General features: G+C 38.1%; 3 protein-coding genes across 3 annotated transcripts; all 3 read left to right on the top strand.

Moving 5' to 3' along the window:
• The first annotated feature begins 181 nt into the window (after window positions 1-181).
• Window positions 182-2,370, top strand: LOC18048945 (receptor-like protein 9DC3). Its single transcript, XM_024187332.1, has 2 exons — window positions 182-801; window positions 1,290-2,370. The coding sequence occupies exons 1-2, from the start codon at window positions 182-184 to the stop codon at window positions 2,368-2,370; spliced, it is 1,701 nt and encodes a 566-aa protein (XP_024043100.1).
• Window positions 2,371-9,672: 7,302 nt separating this feature from the next.
• Window positions 9,673-10,458, top strand: LOC112099838 (receptor-like protein Cf-9). Its single transcript, XM_024187331.1, has one exon. It carries the CDS (start codon window positions 9,673-9,675, stop codon window positions 10,456-10,458), a length of 786 nt encoding a protein of 261 aa, XP_024043099.1.
• A 2,474-nt stretch (window positions 10,459-12,932) lies between these two features.
• On the top strand, window positions 12,933-13,859 carry LOC112099837. The gene has a single exon (XM_024187330.1). It carries the CDS (start codon window positions 12,933-12,935, stop codon window positions 13,857-13,859), a length of 927 nt encoding a protein of 308 aa, XP_024043098.1.
• The last annotated feature ends 2,093 nt before the right edge of the window (window positions 13,860-15,952 follow it).

The raw sequence follows: 15,952 nt of genomic DNA, 5'->3' as shown, positions 1-15,952 counted from the left end.
TGAAATCTCTCACTTGTCCAAACTAACTCATCTTGAAATTTCCCTAAATTACTTCTTGACAATCGAACAAAAAACTTTTGATTTGGTTGTGAGTAACCTAACAAATTTAAGCCTTCTCAATCTCGGAACAACAAACATGTCTTTGATCAAATCTTTTTCTCTTCTAAACTTGTCTTCAAAAATGACGGCTCTCGATCTCAGTGGAGCTAGTTTACAAGGAAATTTCCCTGATGAAATTTTTCGTCTTCCAAACCTTCAAGCACTCTATTTATATGGAAACAGTAAACTCACTGGTTATCTCCCAAATTCCAACTGGAGTAGTCCTCTTAGGAAGTTGTATCTTTCTTCCACTAATTTCGCAGGTAAAATACCCGATTCAATTGGAAATCTATTGTTATTGGAGATTGTACATATCGAAGGCTGCAGTTTCACCGGGTCAATTCCAACATCAATTGGAAACCTCACTAGAGCTACTGAAATTGTGTTCGTATCAAATCATCTTACTGGCCACCTGCCCCATCATGTAAGTGGACTGTCATATTTAACCACTTTAGACCTTTCTGGAAACTCTCTACAAGGCAGGGTACCAACCTGGTTGTTCACTCTGCCTTCTTTGGTTTCTCTAGATCTTTCAAATAACATGCTCAATGGTCCTATTAATCCATTCCAGTCGCCTAATTCACTACAAGAAGTTCGATTGCAAAAAAATGAGATACATGGCACAATTCCTAGTTCCATCTTTCAACTAGTGAACCTCACTTATCTCGATCTTACATCAAACAACTTGAGTGGCACTGTCAAGTTCGACATGTTCTCAAAGTTAACAGCCTACTCTCATTTACTTCCTCTAGCAATATGGATATCAAATATTCCTTACCTAGTCTACAGGAATTGAATTTATCTAATTGCAATGTCAACCAATTCCCAAGTTTCTTGAGAAACTCAGAAAAATTAACAAGCTTAGACCTCTCCAATGGTAGAATTCATGGTCGAATTTCGAAACATGATTCTGAAGGATGGAAAAGTTTATTTGATCTTCATCTTTCCAACAATTTTCTGACACATATAGAGTTACATCCATGGCAGAATATTACAATTCTTGATCTGCGAAACAACAAAATCCAAGGATCAATTCTGGTTCCACCACCAACACAAGTCTTCTTAGTTTCCAACAACAAATTGTCCGGACAGATCCCTCCGTCGATTTGCAGTTTGAGTTCCCTTCAATAATTTTCCTTATCTCACAACAACTTGAGTGGAACGATTCCTTCATGTCTTGGAAACTTTAGCACTCAGCTGATTATTCTGGACTTGAAGAACAACAGCCTTGAGGGTCACATCCATGATACATTTGCAAATGCAAGTTCTTTAAGGAGTCTTGACCTTAATAGCAACAAGTTGGAAGGGCCATTACCAAGATCTTTGGCGAATTGTAGCGTCCTGCAAGTTGTCAATGTGGGGAACAACATGATAAGTGACAGATTTCCGTGTTGGTTGGGATATCTTCCGGTGCTAAAAATTCTGGTCTTGAGATCTAATCGATTCTATGGTCCACTATGCAAGTCCAATAGTACGTTTACCTTTCAAGCCCTTCAAATCATTGATCTCTCTCATAATGAATTCACTGGTTTTCTGCCAAGAACGATCTTTGTAAGTATGGAAGCAATGAAGAATGTGGAGGAAATGGAGTTTGGACCTCAATATATTGGTGGTTTCTACTATAAAGATTCTGTAACTGTTGCAATGAAAGGACGGGATGTTCTACTGTACAAGATCTTGATAATATTTAGAGCTATGGATTTTTTAAGCAATCGGTTCAATGGAGAGATTCCTGAAGTACTTGGAAATTTTAAATCACTCAAAGTGCTCAACCTTTCACACAATGGCCTGACAGGTAATATTCCGGTGTCCTTTGGGATTATGACAGCACTTGAATCATTGGACCTCTCTTTCAACAAGCTTCATGGAAGAATTCCAGAGCAGTTATTAGGTATTACAGACCTTGCATCATTAAATCTTTCATATAACCGGCTTCGGGGACGCATTCCTCGAGGCAGTCAATTTAATACATTTGATAATGATTCCTACATTGGGAATATTCATTTGTGTGGGGAGCCGTTGACAGTAACATGTAGCAATGACGGGCTGCCAAAAGCACCTCCTTCGGCTTCTACTGATCACGAGGAAGATGAAACTACAAGCTGGTTTGACTGGAAAGTGGCGAAGCTGGGGTTTGCATCTGGAGTGGTGATTGGATTGTCAATTGGATACATATTATTGTCAATAGGGAGACCACGATGGTTAGTGAAGATGGTTGAAAGAGATCAGCAGAAGAAGGTAAGAAGACGAAGGCCAAGAGATAGAATGTAGAAGAAAATACAAATAACTGAAATTAAGCTATAGGCTAAGATTAAGTTGTAGGTGTTTTTGCTGTTCAGTAATAGTTGCTTTTTTTTTTTTTTTAGTAGCAGAATCATTGGTCATGTATGACGATTGTATGTGAAATTATGTATTAGCTTTTTAATTAAAAATCCTTCTTTCGGTTGTGTAAATAACAGTATGGCTATCTACTGAAACCAAACCATTTCTTGTATGCTTGCGGTTTAAATCACATGCTCCGTGCTTATCTTACTACCAGGCTTGGTGAAACCGCTTAATTAGTTAGTCAAGTGGAGCAAGTAATTTGGATAAGATCTACATGAAAGAACAGCCATACATGTTTGACTTAAATGGTGGCAACATTTAATTGGCTACCCATCATTATAATTCATGGGTTAGCTTCATTTGTACTCACTTTCAATCCGAGATTAGTAATAATATTTTCTAGCTTATATCATTTAGCTTCTCATATATACTTAATCTAATCTTTATTATTTACATCAATTATCAAATACTTCCCGCCCATTTTGTCCACAGTTATAATATATTATCAACATGAGATTGCTCTGGCACTTGTATCCTTTTCCTTTCTTATTTTTCTGCTCGTTACAAGCAAAGACCAGTCTGTGGTAACCCTAATTACAAATAAAGTACACAAATCCATAAATTATCTTTGTTCCATGAAATTCAACATAAATATGGATACAAAGATGGAAATCTTACTCCTTTGGTGAGAAATCGAACATTTATGTTTAATTTATAGACTTCTTACACTCCAAAAACACACTCTCTCTCTACACTTTCCACCTTCAAATTCACCTTCAACGGTCTTCCTAAATAAAATTAATGTTGAAAACACTCCAAAATAACGCATCAAATCAAGTTTTAAAAGACCCAAACTTTAATTTTTCATAAACTCTAACCTTCGAATTTTCCCCATTTCAATTCTTCTTCACCAATAGCTTCTTTTTCCATAACAATGAAAAATGCTTCTTCTTCTTCTTTTTTAAATAAGTTATCCACTTTAAATTTACCCTCTTATAAAAAATATTATAAAATTTTGAATTTGTCCAATTTTCCAACCTAGAATTTGTATTGTATCAACTAGGGGTGGGCAAATTGGGTTTTGGTTCGGGTTGTTTGGGTTTCGGTTCAGGTTGTTCGGGTTTCGGTTTGGGTTTCAACCCGTTCAGGTTGGAGAATTGAACCCAATCGGGTTGAAAATGACAACCCGAACCAAACCGAATGGAATTTAATTCGGTTCGGTTCGGTTTGGGTTGGCAATTCGGATCGGATCGGGTTGATAATTCGGGTTAAAATTTCGATTCGGGTTAGTTCGGGTTAGAATGGGTTGGAATAATTTAATCTAAAAATTCTAACAACAATCACTTAAAATCTAAAAATTTCAATTCCAAACATCCTTAACAACAAATATCAACTACAAATCATCCTTAATAACATTTCAACAATTTAAAAATCTCAATTCCAAACATCCTTAAGGAACAATTTAATTCAAAAATGATAACAATCACTTAAAATCCATAAATCTCAATTTCAAACATCCTTAATAACAAATATCAACTACAAATCACCTTTAATAACATTTCAGTAATTTAAAACTCTCAATTCCAAATATTCCAAACATCCTTAAGGAACAAGGAAGGGAAGGGAGTGAGACAGTGAGATTTTTGTTTAGGGATTTTTTGGTTTAATGTATATATATTTTTAATTTAAAAGCTGAATCTTAAAAAAAAAAAAAAAGGCTTCAACCCGTTTGAATCCGTTTGGGTTTCACCGGGTAACCCAAATTGAACCGAACGCCCACCCCTAGTATCAACCATCCATTAAACGGTTAATTGCTATTTATAATTGATGATGTCAAAAGGGTAATTTAGACATCTAACACAATAAATAAAAATTAAAAGAAAAATGTCGGGCATCTACCTTAATTTTACTTTGTTATTAAAAATACCATAAAAGTTTGAATTTGTGTATTTATTAGTCATTCGCCTTAAGTTTACTCCGTTATCAAAAATACTATAAACGTTTGAATTTGTTTATTTTTCCACACTAAAGCTTCAATTTAATAGAATCTAAGTCAAATGACCATTTTACCTTGAATTCAAAGGCATTTTTGGTTTTGCACCATAAATAATAAATTTTAAAAAAAAATCAAAACCCATCAAACCTTGGAAACTCTTTGTTTCAAAACAAAATCCACTGACAATTTTGATACCTAACTAGAATTTGTATCAAACCCTTCGTCAATGACATAAAATAAAAATAAAATAAAATACATCTCACTATCTTCTTCCTTGTCTTCTCTTTGTCTAAAATTTTAGAGTTTATAAAATCAACACAGAAATTGTTCAAATCTTTCATCGCCTACATCCTCCATCACTAGATCCTTCAGCCAACTACTATAATAGACAAAAGTATGCATTGGGCTATGAAGACCGGCTAATGAGGAGTCTTGTGGTGGTTGCAGCTATCCACGAGGTTGAGAGAAGAGGTAGTAGCAGGAACGATCAATGGGAATGGTGAAATACTAACTGGGCAACCCAAGAGGGGGGTGAATTGGGATTTTAAAAATTATCCTAGGCAAAACACACAATAATTTAATCTAATGCCTTAATAAATTCGAAAACAATAAATTCAATAAAAGCACAATAATAAATGAGTAAGGGAAGAGAAAGCAAACTCAAGGATTTTTACGTGGTTCGGCAATCCCCGCCTACATCCACGCCTCCAAGCACACTGGGCTTGAGGATTTCACTAAGCTAGCCTCCCAAGGCTTCAAACGCTTACAATTGACTTCCAAGGTGTCAATGGACCTTTACAACAAGAGATTATTCCCAATCTCTTAACCCAAGTGTATCCCAACACTTAATCTTTTAACTTGATTTTACAAAAAAGATTACAAATGAATCTCTCACACACAATGTGTTTGATCACAAGTGAAAGCTCAATGTGTGAATGAATGAGATGAATACAAGAATTTAAAGCTCAATGAAAGTTGTATTCTCAATATTTTGCTCAATGATGATCGTTGGAATTCCCTCTTGTTTGAATTGGATTGAGCTTATTTATAGTTGGAGTTGAAAACTAGCCGTTATAGACTATCTGCACAAAAACGGTTCGCCGTTAACCATTAACGGCTAACCGTTTAGGCTGGTCAAAAGTTACCGTTGGGCCAAATTTCAAATAAACGGTTAGCCGTTTAGGCTTACCCTTTCACCGTTAAATTCCAGAGACCTGCAAAACAAATTTGATTTAACCGTTCTTACTAAACGGTTCAAGGTTAGCAATCTGGAAATAATCGGTTAACCGTTTTCAGTAAACGGTTCACCGTTATGTTCCAGAATTATCATTTTAACAATTCTTTGTAGAACATACTTTCTGGAAATTATCGGTTAGCCGTTTTAAATAAACGGTTAGCTATTTGCTAAAGTGAAATTTTTTTCTAAATTTATAGTTTGACCCCAAAACTTTATAAAACTATATTATGGCCCAAATCGTTATGAAAGTTTACAAATAGGTCCAATTTCAGAATTTCTAAATAATGCTTTGTTAATCTCAAAAATTTCTGAAATTATGATATAGCCCAAAATACTATGACACTTTTCAAATAAGTCCTTCTCCAAAATTTCAAGCAATACTTGTTGATTTCAAAGTTTTCAAAACTCTTTCAATTAAATCATAACTTGAAAAACAACAAATTTCATAAAATCATTTTTCCATTAAATATGAAACATTTATAATGTGAAAATAATGATTTATTTAAAAAGAATAAAAACAATCAATTTCATAAAATCATTTTTCCATTAAATATAAAACCTTTATAATGTAAAAATAATGATTTGTATAAAAAATAATTTGAGCTTAAAAGATTTATCATTCTTAATCTTGTTTGTTATCATCAAAATCAACATTATGAAAACATATATGTTAACAAATGATGTCTATGATACTATAAATTACGTTTGATTGGGTGTTTATGAAATCAAATTTAAGTGTTGGATTGATTAGGTGTTTATGAATTAGGGTTTAGGGTAATTTCTAGATTAAGTTTGATATTCAAATTTGTAAAGATAATTGAGAAGATAAATTAGATTTTTTTCAATTAAAGAAGAAATTAGAGTGTTAAGTGTATTTAGTTGAATATTGGTTATATAAACGGTAGTTAACGTTTTGGTGAATGATTGATAATTTCTCAAAATTCAAGGGTAAGATGTACTTTGTACTTAGAATTTGTTAAACAACATAACAAAGTAAATGTTTTGATGTTTTGGTTGACGGATGATACAAATTATAAATTTGGGGTAAAATTTTAAATAAACTAAAATTTTTATAATATTTTTGAGAAGAAGACAAAGTTGAAGTGAATATCTTTTTTTTTTTAAATGCCTAATACACATAAAAGAAATGCGCTTCGTTTTTATTAGCCAAAAGCCTTTGGCCCATGAAAATAAAAGATTAAAAAGAAAGAGTGCATATGTTAGATCATCTCTAAAAGACTCTTCAAATAAGATTCTACTTCTTATTTGAAGAGCCATATCAATATTTAACACTCCAAAAGACACGTTAATTTATATTCTTCAAATAAGATTTGTTTCTCACTCTTCAATATTGTCGAGTGAGTTTCTCCCTCTTCTATTAATATTTTTTTATTATTTATTGAAAAGATAAGACTGCAATAATTATTATTTATGTTTCTTTTAAAAAATATAATGACAATTCAATTTGATAGTGAAAAAGATTTGATTAAAATAATATTAATTTATTCTTATTTGGTGAGTCTTTTGGAGGGAATTATATTTTTCTATACACTTATTTGTCACATCAGTAAGCAAATTGAAATTTGAAGAGTAAAATTTAAAAACCCTTTTAGAGATGCTCTTACATTTGACGACTGCCTACTGACCTTAATAGCAGCAATAACATCAAACCACCTAAATTGCGTCATGTGTCGTTAATTTGATATCAGACGGAAATAATAAAAGTGTCCTGATAACACTTTGATTCGTAACGGAAACAAGGCCATCGACCGGTGGATAAGTGCAACGCACTCAAGTGATTTCATTAAATGTCACGTGAGAATAAAATAAAATCGGAACAAATATCAAAAACGGTTCACAACGAAGATTAAACCAAATCTCTAACAAAATCACGTGCTAACAAAGGACATGAAACATAAATTATTTACAAGATGCATAGTTACCATTGTCTTGGGATTGAACGAGCGACTTTAGATCTAATCTCCAACCATAACTGAGGTTTTTTTATTTATAAATAGAGGATATATTTTCATGATGTATTCATTAATTGATAATCGGATTGTGTTGAAATTAAAAAAGTAATCAAAATAAGTTGTTTACTTAAAATATAGGAATTGAAATTGGAATGAACTGTACTCTCATTCATGTGTTTATTTTATATTAAAATTAAAATAAACTGTTATAAGTTATTAATATATTCTTTGTTAATTGTTGCACTTAGTATTATTTGCATCTATTATAAAAATAACAATAACAAGAATAAAAATAATAAAAAATGAATAATAATAATAATAATGTTAACAGTAATAAATACAATGATTCTAATGATAATTAATAAAACTTACATTCACCTAAAATATGCATAAATGATTAAAATGGTAGTGGAACCCACCTGATTTTTGCATTATTTTAGTTGGGCTGTAAGTTATATTAATTGTAACTTAGCAAAACCTTAATAATATTAATAATAATAAATATTGAGGGATATATTTGTAAATATCACAAATTTTCTAAGCATTTTCATAAATTTTGTAAGGATCAAGATGTAAAAGAAATAGTACTTGGTTGAGGTAATTTGGAGATTATGAAAATTTAATGGGAGTAAAATAGTAGTTCTGGGAACGAGAATTTCATTCTCAATCCCCTTGAGAATCAAGTTCCTATTCTCAAATTACAAAATTTGTGGATTCCACATACTTGATTTTCATTCCCCCTTCTCTTTTAATTAGTAAATACTCTCAATTATTTTGATTCTGAATTTCAATTTTCCCAATTTTAAAGTAAACGCACCATTACATACTTGTCCATATGATATGTAATGTCAAATATAAAAATATCCTACTCTTTGGATTTGCTTGAATCGAGATTGCTCTTTTAAGTCCATACTGTGAAACAAGGTAAAAAACAAAACCATTAATGTGAACACCTTTTAGTAACAGAATTAAAAAAAAAATGGAACTTAATCCGTTCATCCGGTTATCCACTACTTTTTTCTGTTTTTCCCATTAATCCTTGCATTCGTTGGATTTCAGTCAACAAATGATATTGGCCAGCTGAAAGATAATTCTTGAAACTCAGCCGCGGCCGTCTCTCGTATTTATTCCATCGTATGCTTTCTTTCACGTCATTTGGAGGATAATGCATTTCATGGAATTTTTTTTTTTTGTCCATTGCATTCCATTTCATGCATTTCAGAAAATGTTAAATGTATCATTTGAATCAATCTTTGACCAACTAGCAACACGCCCGCCCCGGAAATGAAACATAAAAGCTAAAGATACAGTCCTTGTCTCGTTTCTTTGCATTAATTCTTAGAAACCATGGAGAGGTTCATATGGCATTATAACAAAGTCTCCTGCACTCTCTTATTCTTCTACTTCCTTTTGCTTGGTTATAGTTTTCAAGTTGATTGTTCATCACCTTTCCATCACTTTTCTTTTAAAACAACTCATTCCTGCCCTCCCGAACAAAGTTTGGCTTTGCTTCAATTTAAAAATAACACTTACGTCAGATCAGCGAATTACTCTTTTTGCAATGAAGAAAATTCTTCTCCTAAGACGAACTCTTGGACGGAGGGTACCGATTGTTGCTCATGGGATGGAGTAACGTGTGATAATGTGACTGGAAACGTGGTTGGCCTCGACCTTTATAGCAGCTGCAGTTGGCTTGTAGGTACCATCGATGACAATAGCACCCTCTTTCATCTTTCACATCTCCAATCCCTCAACCTTGCTTATAGCAATTTCCTCGGTTCTCAACTCTCTCCGGAGTTTGGATGGCTGAAGGAATTGACGTATCTTAACCTCTCGGCTTCCAATTTCGGTGGTCTAGTCCCGTATGAAATGTCCCACTTGTCCAAACTAACTCATCTTGTCCTTTCCTTCTGCGTCTTGACAATCGAACAAAAAACTTTTGATTTGCTTGCGAGTAACCTTACAAATGAAGCCTTCTACATCTCGGAAAGACAAACATGTCTTTGATCAAACCCTTTTCTCTATTAAACTTGTCTTCAACAATGACGGATCTCGATATGGGTGATACTGCGATGGAAGGAAATTTCCCAGACGACATTTTTCGTTTTCCAAATCTTCAAATACTCAATTTAAAACTAAACCGTCAACTCACAGGTTATCTCCCAAAGTCTAATTGGAATAGTTCTCTTAGGAAGTTGGATATTTCTCTCAGTATTTTTTTAGGCGAAATACCATATTCAATTGGAAATCTATTTTTCTTGAAGGTTTTACATATTGGATTCTGCAATTTCACTGGGTCAATTCCAACATCAATCGGAAACCTTACCAGAGCTACTGAAATTGTGTTCGCATCAAATCATTTTACAGGCCAACTGCCTTATCATGTAAGTGAATTGTCTTATTTAACCACTTTAGACCTTTCTGGAAACTATTTCGAAGGCAGAGTACCATCTTGGTTGTTCACTCTGCCTTCTTTGATTTCTATAAACCTTGCATGGAACAAGCTCAATGGTCCTATTGATCCATTCCAGTGGCCTAATTCACTACAGGATGTTCGTTTGGAAGAAAATGAGATCCGTGGTACAATTCCTAATTCCATCTTTCAATTAGTGAACCTCACTATTCTCGATCTTTCATCAAATGATTTGGTGGCGCAATCAGATTTGACCAGTTCTCAAACTTACAAAAGCTTCAATTTCTTGATCTTTCAAATAACAGCCTACTCTCATTTACCTCTTCTGCCAATATCTTTATCGAATATTCCTTACCTAGCCTTAAGATTTTGCGTTTCTCTAATTGCAATGTCAGTGAGTTTCCAAGTTTCTTGAGAAACTCAGAAAATTTAAGAGTCTTAGAGCTCTCTAACAGCAGAATTCATGGTCGGATTTCGAAATATGGTTCTCAAGGATGCAAGAGTTTGACTGTCCTTGTTCTTTCCAACAATTTTTTGACACATATAGAGCTACATCCATGGATGAATATCACCACCCTTGATATGAGAAACAACAGAATCCAAGGATCAATTCTGGTTCCACCACCTTCAACTGAAGTCTTCTTAGTTTCAAACAATAAATTGTCTGGACGGATCCCTCCATCTATTTGCAGCTTGAGTTTCCTTCAATATCTTTCCTTATCTGACAACAATTTGAGCGGAACAATTCCCCCGTGTCTTGGAAACTTTAGCACTGAGCTGATTACTCTGCACTTGAAGAACAACAGCCACAGAATCACGGTAGTTGCGCTTTTCCCAGAACCGTTGCGGGAGACGCGAGATCCCACGTTTGCCCATAAGTAGCAGTTAGAGTCCCATGAGGGGCTGCCACCACCCGAAAAAGAAGGGATAAAGGCTAAACAGGAACGTGGGACAGCGGCTATAAAAGAAAAAGAAATCGATGAAGAAAGGGGAGAAAAAACTGAGAGAAGGGAAAACTCTGCCAAATTGTATCCAGACACTTTTCAATACCGAGAGTGAGCCAATTCTAAGCAATTATTTGAACCTTAATTGCACCGTTTTCCCGTAGACACCTTGTGCTAACTTAGGCATCGGAGGGTTTACGCCGGCAAAACCACCGGCGTCTCTGATCCATTTTTGTGAACGCAGGTTTAGTGAGAAACAGAGGGACAATTCCAACTTCAGTGGCCGGAGCAATCGTCGAAGCAAGAAAGAATTGATATTTTCATTATTGATAATGAAAACGTTGGTGCAAAAATCTGGTCGGGCAAAGGGCGAGCCGATTTCAGCATCAATATTTTGGTGCCGTCTGTGGGGAACTGGATAAAAAGCTACCACCGAATTAGTAGTTACCGGAGAAGCAGCGAACGATTAGACATGGATGTGCCAAGGAATGACGCTTTGAGGGAGGATAACGAAGCTGTGGAGACAATCACTCTTCGGGAAATTGCAAATGAAGCCCGGGAGAGGATGATGCAAGATCGATTGGAGCGGATGGAGAAACAAATGGAGACTCTCGCGACCATACTGTATGAGCTGAGGGATGAGCGGAGAAGGGATTGTGAAACCCCCGTGGGGAGAGATGATGTTGGAGCATAACCCAGCCTCCGGAGGCGTAGAGTCGAGGAAATCCCTCCGCTGGCAGACCAACCTGATGGGGTGCATCCCCACAGAAGCACTGGTCGGGTTCCAAGAGAACGAGTAGATGAAGTAAGGGACCAACCTCGCCCCGGACGGGTATTGGAAGCTGATGGCCGAGGAGCCAGTGTTGAGGAAGGAGAGCTCAGACAACGGTTGCAAAATGCTGAGCAAGAGCGAGATCAGATAGCTGAGCGTGATCCTGACCGTGCTGTAGAATTGGACGGAGAGGTGCGCAGATTAGCACAAGTGACAGAGGAGATACAGGGCAAGAGGAAGCCCCCGAGCTGGAGGATAATGCTAGATGAAGAATCTCCACTATCAACTGAGATCATGGGTACTATAATCCCAAGAGATTTCCGCTTCCCCGACCTCAAATACTCCGGGCGAAGTGATCCATTGGTGCATATTGAATGTTTCAACAACATAACAAGTGTTCAGGGGTTAACATCAGCTCAGAGGTGTAGGGTGTTCCCATTGACACTGGAGGGACGAGCCCGAGAATGGTACCGCAAGCTGTCACGAGGAAGTATCAGAGGATACGAGCAGATATGCCAAGAGTTAGCCGAACAGTTCCGAGGAGCAGTGGCCCCAGAGGATGATATGATGGAACTAATGAGGATGAAGCAGGAGGAACAAGAACCCCTTCGAGATTTTATAAAGCGATACCACCGAGCCACGCTTGATTTGGGAGCTTTCAATCACCCGCAAGCGTTGAGGGGATTAAAGGAGGGTGTGAGGACAGGCCGGCTATGGTATAATCTGAGAAGTCCCCTGGTGCAGAATTATTCAGTAGGGTATGAGCAGGCAAAGAGAGACATTGAAATCGAAGAAGAAAAATTGGCAAGGATAAAGAGTGAACAGCTGGAGGAACTGAGGCGAAAGGAAATGAGAACCCCAAGTGGGAGCGGGTCGGGAAAGCGAGCTGGGGAGTCCTCAATGATGGATGCAGTATCAGCTCGGTCTCGCCCTTACCCCATGGCTCAGAGACCGTAACAGGTCAAACAGAATCGGGCTCAGCCCCCGCGCCCCCCATTCCTAGAGCGGCAACGAGAATTCCGGCAGTTGGCTAACCATCCTTATCACAACGCTCCCAGAGCACTACATACAGCCAACTTCAGAACGGGACGATTAGGTCAACTACCTTCAATATCTACTTGGGACGATATTCATGATAGCCGAGCAGTCCAGCTGACCCCGTTAAAAGTCCCTATGGAGGAGTTGTATGAGAGAATCGAGGGACGAGGCCTATTATACCCCCCAGCCCCTATAACAAAACCTGCTCACCGACGGGATAAGAGCAAATTCTGTAAATTCCACGACACTCACGGTCACACTATCAGCCAATGCCGTGACTTAAAGATTCAGGTGGAGGATTTGGTGAGAAATCGTTATTTGGATGAATATGTAGACGGGGTGTCCCCCGTCATTGAATCACAGTACACTCGGGATGAAGGAGGTGAGAGGGGCCTGGAACGTGAACAGCCGACTATCCGTGTGATAGCAGGAGGGCCAACCTTGGCTGGGGATTCGAACAGGGCACGGAAGAACTATGGGAGATACGCCATGACCAGCAAAGAAGTGCTTTTCAATTTGCCAGCAGCCAAGAAGGCAAAAGTACGACAAGTTCCCATTATGTGGACAGATGACGATGAAGAGGGTATTTTATATCCTCATGAGGATGCACTGGTGATTAAAGCAATGATGGCTGGTATAGAATTACGACGAATACTGGTAGACACGGGTAGCTCGGTTGACATCCTGTTTAAATTGGCCCTAGATGATATGGGGATTGCAGACTTGAAATTGGAACGGACGAATACATCCTTAAAGGGATTTGGAGGGGGACGGTTAACTCCCATGGGGATCATCGAACTCCCGATTAATGTGGGGACAAGGCTGTTTGAAAGAACGATGATGCTGGACTTTGTCGTGGTAGAGGAGAGAAGCCCTTACCAGATGATATTGGGAAGACCATTCATGAGGATAAGCCAATGCGTCATATCCACGCATTACTTGGCACTGAAGTACAAAGTGAACGGAATGGTTGGTTGGTGTAGTAAAAGGCGACCAGAGGATGGCAATGAGTTGTTATGCTACAACAGCCAAGGAGACATTACAGGTTACTTCTCTAGATAACCGAGGAGATTCTAAAAAGGGTCGCCAAGAACCTGTTGAGAAGCTAGAAGAGATTGTGGTAAATAAAAACAACCCGAGCAGAGTGGTTAGGTTCGGATCAGGATTTGTCGGAGCAGTAAAAGGCAAGCTGGTAAAGTGCCTACAGTCTCATACAGATATATTCGCCTGGTCTCACGAGGACATGCCAGGAATTGATCGCGGGGTAGCTTGCCACAAGTTGACAATCAAGAAGGGGGCGAGGCCGGTGAGGCAGAAGAGGAGATGCTTTAACCAGGAAAGGTACGAGGCCATAAACGCAGAGGTGGAGAAGCTGTTGAAAGTAGGATTTATAAGGGAGGCCAAGTACCCATAGTGGATTTCCAATGTAGTACTGGTAAAGAAGGCCAGCGGAAAATGGAGAATGTGTGTGGATTTCACAGATCTTAATAAGGCATGCCCGAAGGATAGTTTTTCCCTACCAAAGATAGATCAATTGGTGGACTCAACAGCGGGTCACAGTCTGCTCAGCTTCATGGATGCCTTTTCGGGATACAACCAGATACCCATGGACAAACAAGATGAGAAAAACACCACTTTTATAACTAACATGGGTTTGTTTTGCTACAGGGTGATGCCTTTTGGCCTGAAAAATGCAGGAGCTACCTATCAAAGGTTGGTGAATAAGATCTTCAAACCCTTGATCGGTCATACTATGGAGGTATATGTGGACGATATGATCACAAAGTCCAAAGAACCGAGGGATCACGTGAAACACTTGGAAGAAACCTTTGAATTGCTGAGGAAGTATGAAATGAAGCTAAACCCGGAGAAATGTGCATTTGGGATCAGCTCGGGTAAATTTTTGGGATTCCTGGTGAGCCACCGAGGGATTGAGGCCAACCCGAAAAAAATACGGGCGGTAACAGAAATGAGATCTCCACGAACAGTTAAGGAGGTGTAGAGTCTTACAGGGAAATTGGCAGCATTGAACCGATTCATCTCGCGGGCCGCGGATAAATGCCACCCTTTCTTCTAAATCATAAATAAAGGGAAGAAAATAGAGTGGACATCAGAATGTGAGGAGGCGTTTGGGCAACTAAAGGAATATCTGGCCCATGCCCCGTTACTATCAACTCCGAGAGAAGGTGACCAGCTGTTTTTGTACTTAGCAATCTCAAAATGGGCTACCAGCTCAGTGTTAGTCCGAGAAGAAGAAGGGAAGCAACACCCCGTGTATTACACTAGTAAAGCCCTGGTAGACGCAGAAATTAGGTACCCATTGATGGAGAAATGGGCAATGGCTTTAATAACGGCAGCACGAAAACTGCGATCATATTTTCAGGCCCACCCGATAATTGTGATGACTGACCAGCCTCTTCGGTAAATGCTCCAAAAACCATATGCATCAGGGCGGTTAGTGAAGTAGTCCGTGGAGCTAAGCGAATTCGACTTATCCTACAGGCCCCGAGGAGCAATCAAGGCCCAAACCCTAGCTGATTTTATGGTTGACCGTGTTGAATCAGGGGAAGAGGTCCAAGAGGAACAACCAGCAGAACAAGAGGATCCAAAGGGGGTATGGCTGGTAATGGTTGATGGGTCACGTAGTGAACAAGGATCCGGGGCATGAGTTATAATACGAAGCCCAAAAGGTATCGAGGTATCCTACGCTGTAAAGTTTGAGTTCTAGCTTACGAACAACCAAGCTGAATATGAGGCCTTCATTACTGGGCTCGATCTTGCACATGCACTACGGGCAGAAAGAGTAGAAATCCGAGCAGATTCCCAACTAGTATGTAATCAACTCAGCGATCAATTCCAAGTAAGAGAAGAGAAATTGGGGCTTTATTTGAAGAAGGCGAAGTAAATGGTTGAACTCTTAAGTAAGGTAGAGGTGAAGCAAATATCCCGAAATGAAAATTACCGAGCTGACATGTTGGCTAGGATGGCTGCAACTGTAGATTCTAAATTATCTAAGTCAGTTCCACTAGAGGTGAGAACCTCGCCGAGTATAGGAGAGGAAGTAGAGGTAATGAGAGTAAGCACTGAAGAATCCTGGATGGACCCGATTCTTGCATACATCCGCGATGGCATTTTACCGGAGGACAAAAGGCAAG

The sequence above is a fragment of the Citrus clementina genome, unplaced genomic scaffold (assembly GCF_000493195.1).
Source record: "Citrus clementina cultivar Clemenules unplaced genomic scaffold, Citrus_clementina_v1.0 scaffold_3, whole genome shotgun sequence".
Lineage (NCBI taxonomy): Eukaryota > Viridiplantae > Streptophyta > Magnoliopsida > Sapindales > Rutaceae > Citrus > Citrus x clementina.
Note: the sequence above shows the minus strand (reverse complement) of the source record. Positions and strands in the feature narration are given on the sequence as shown.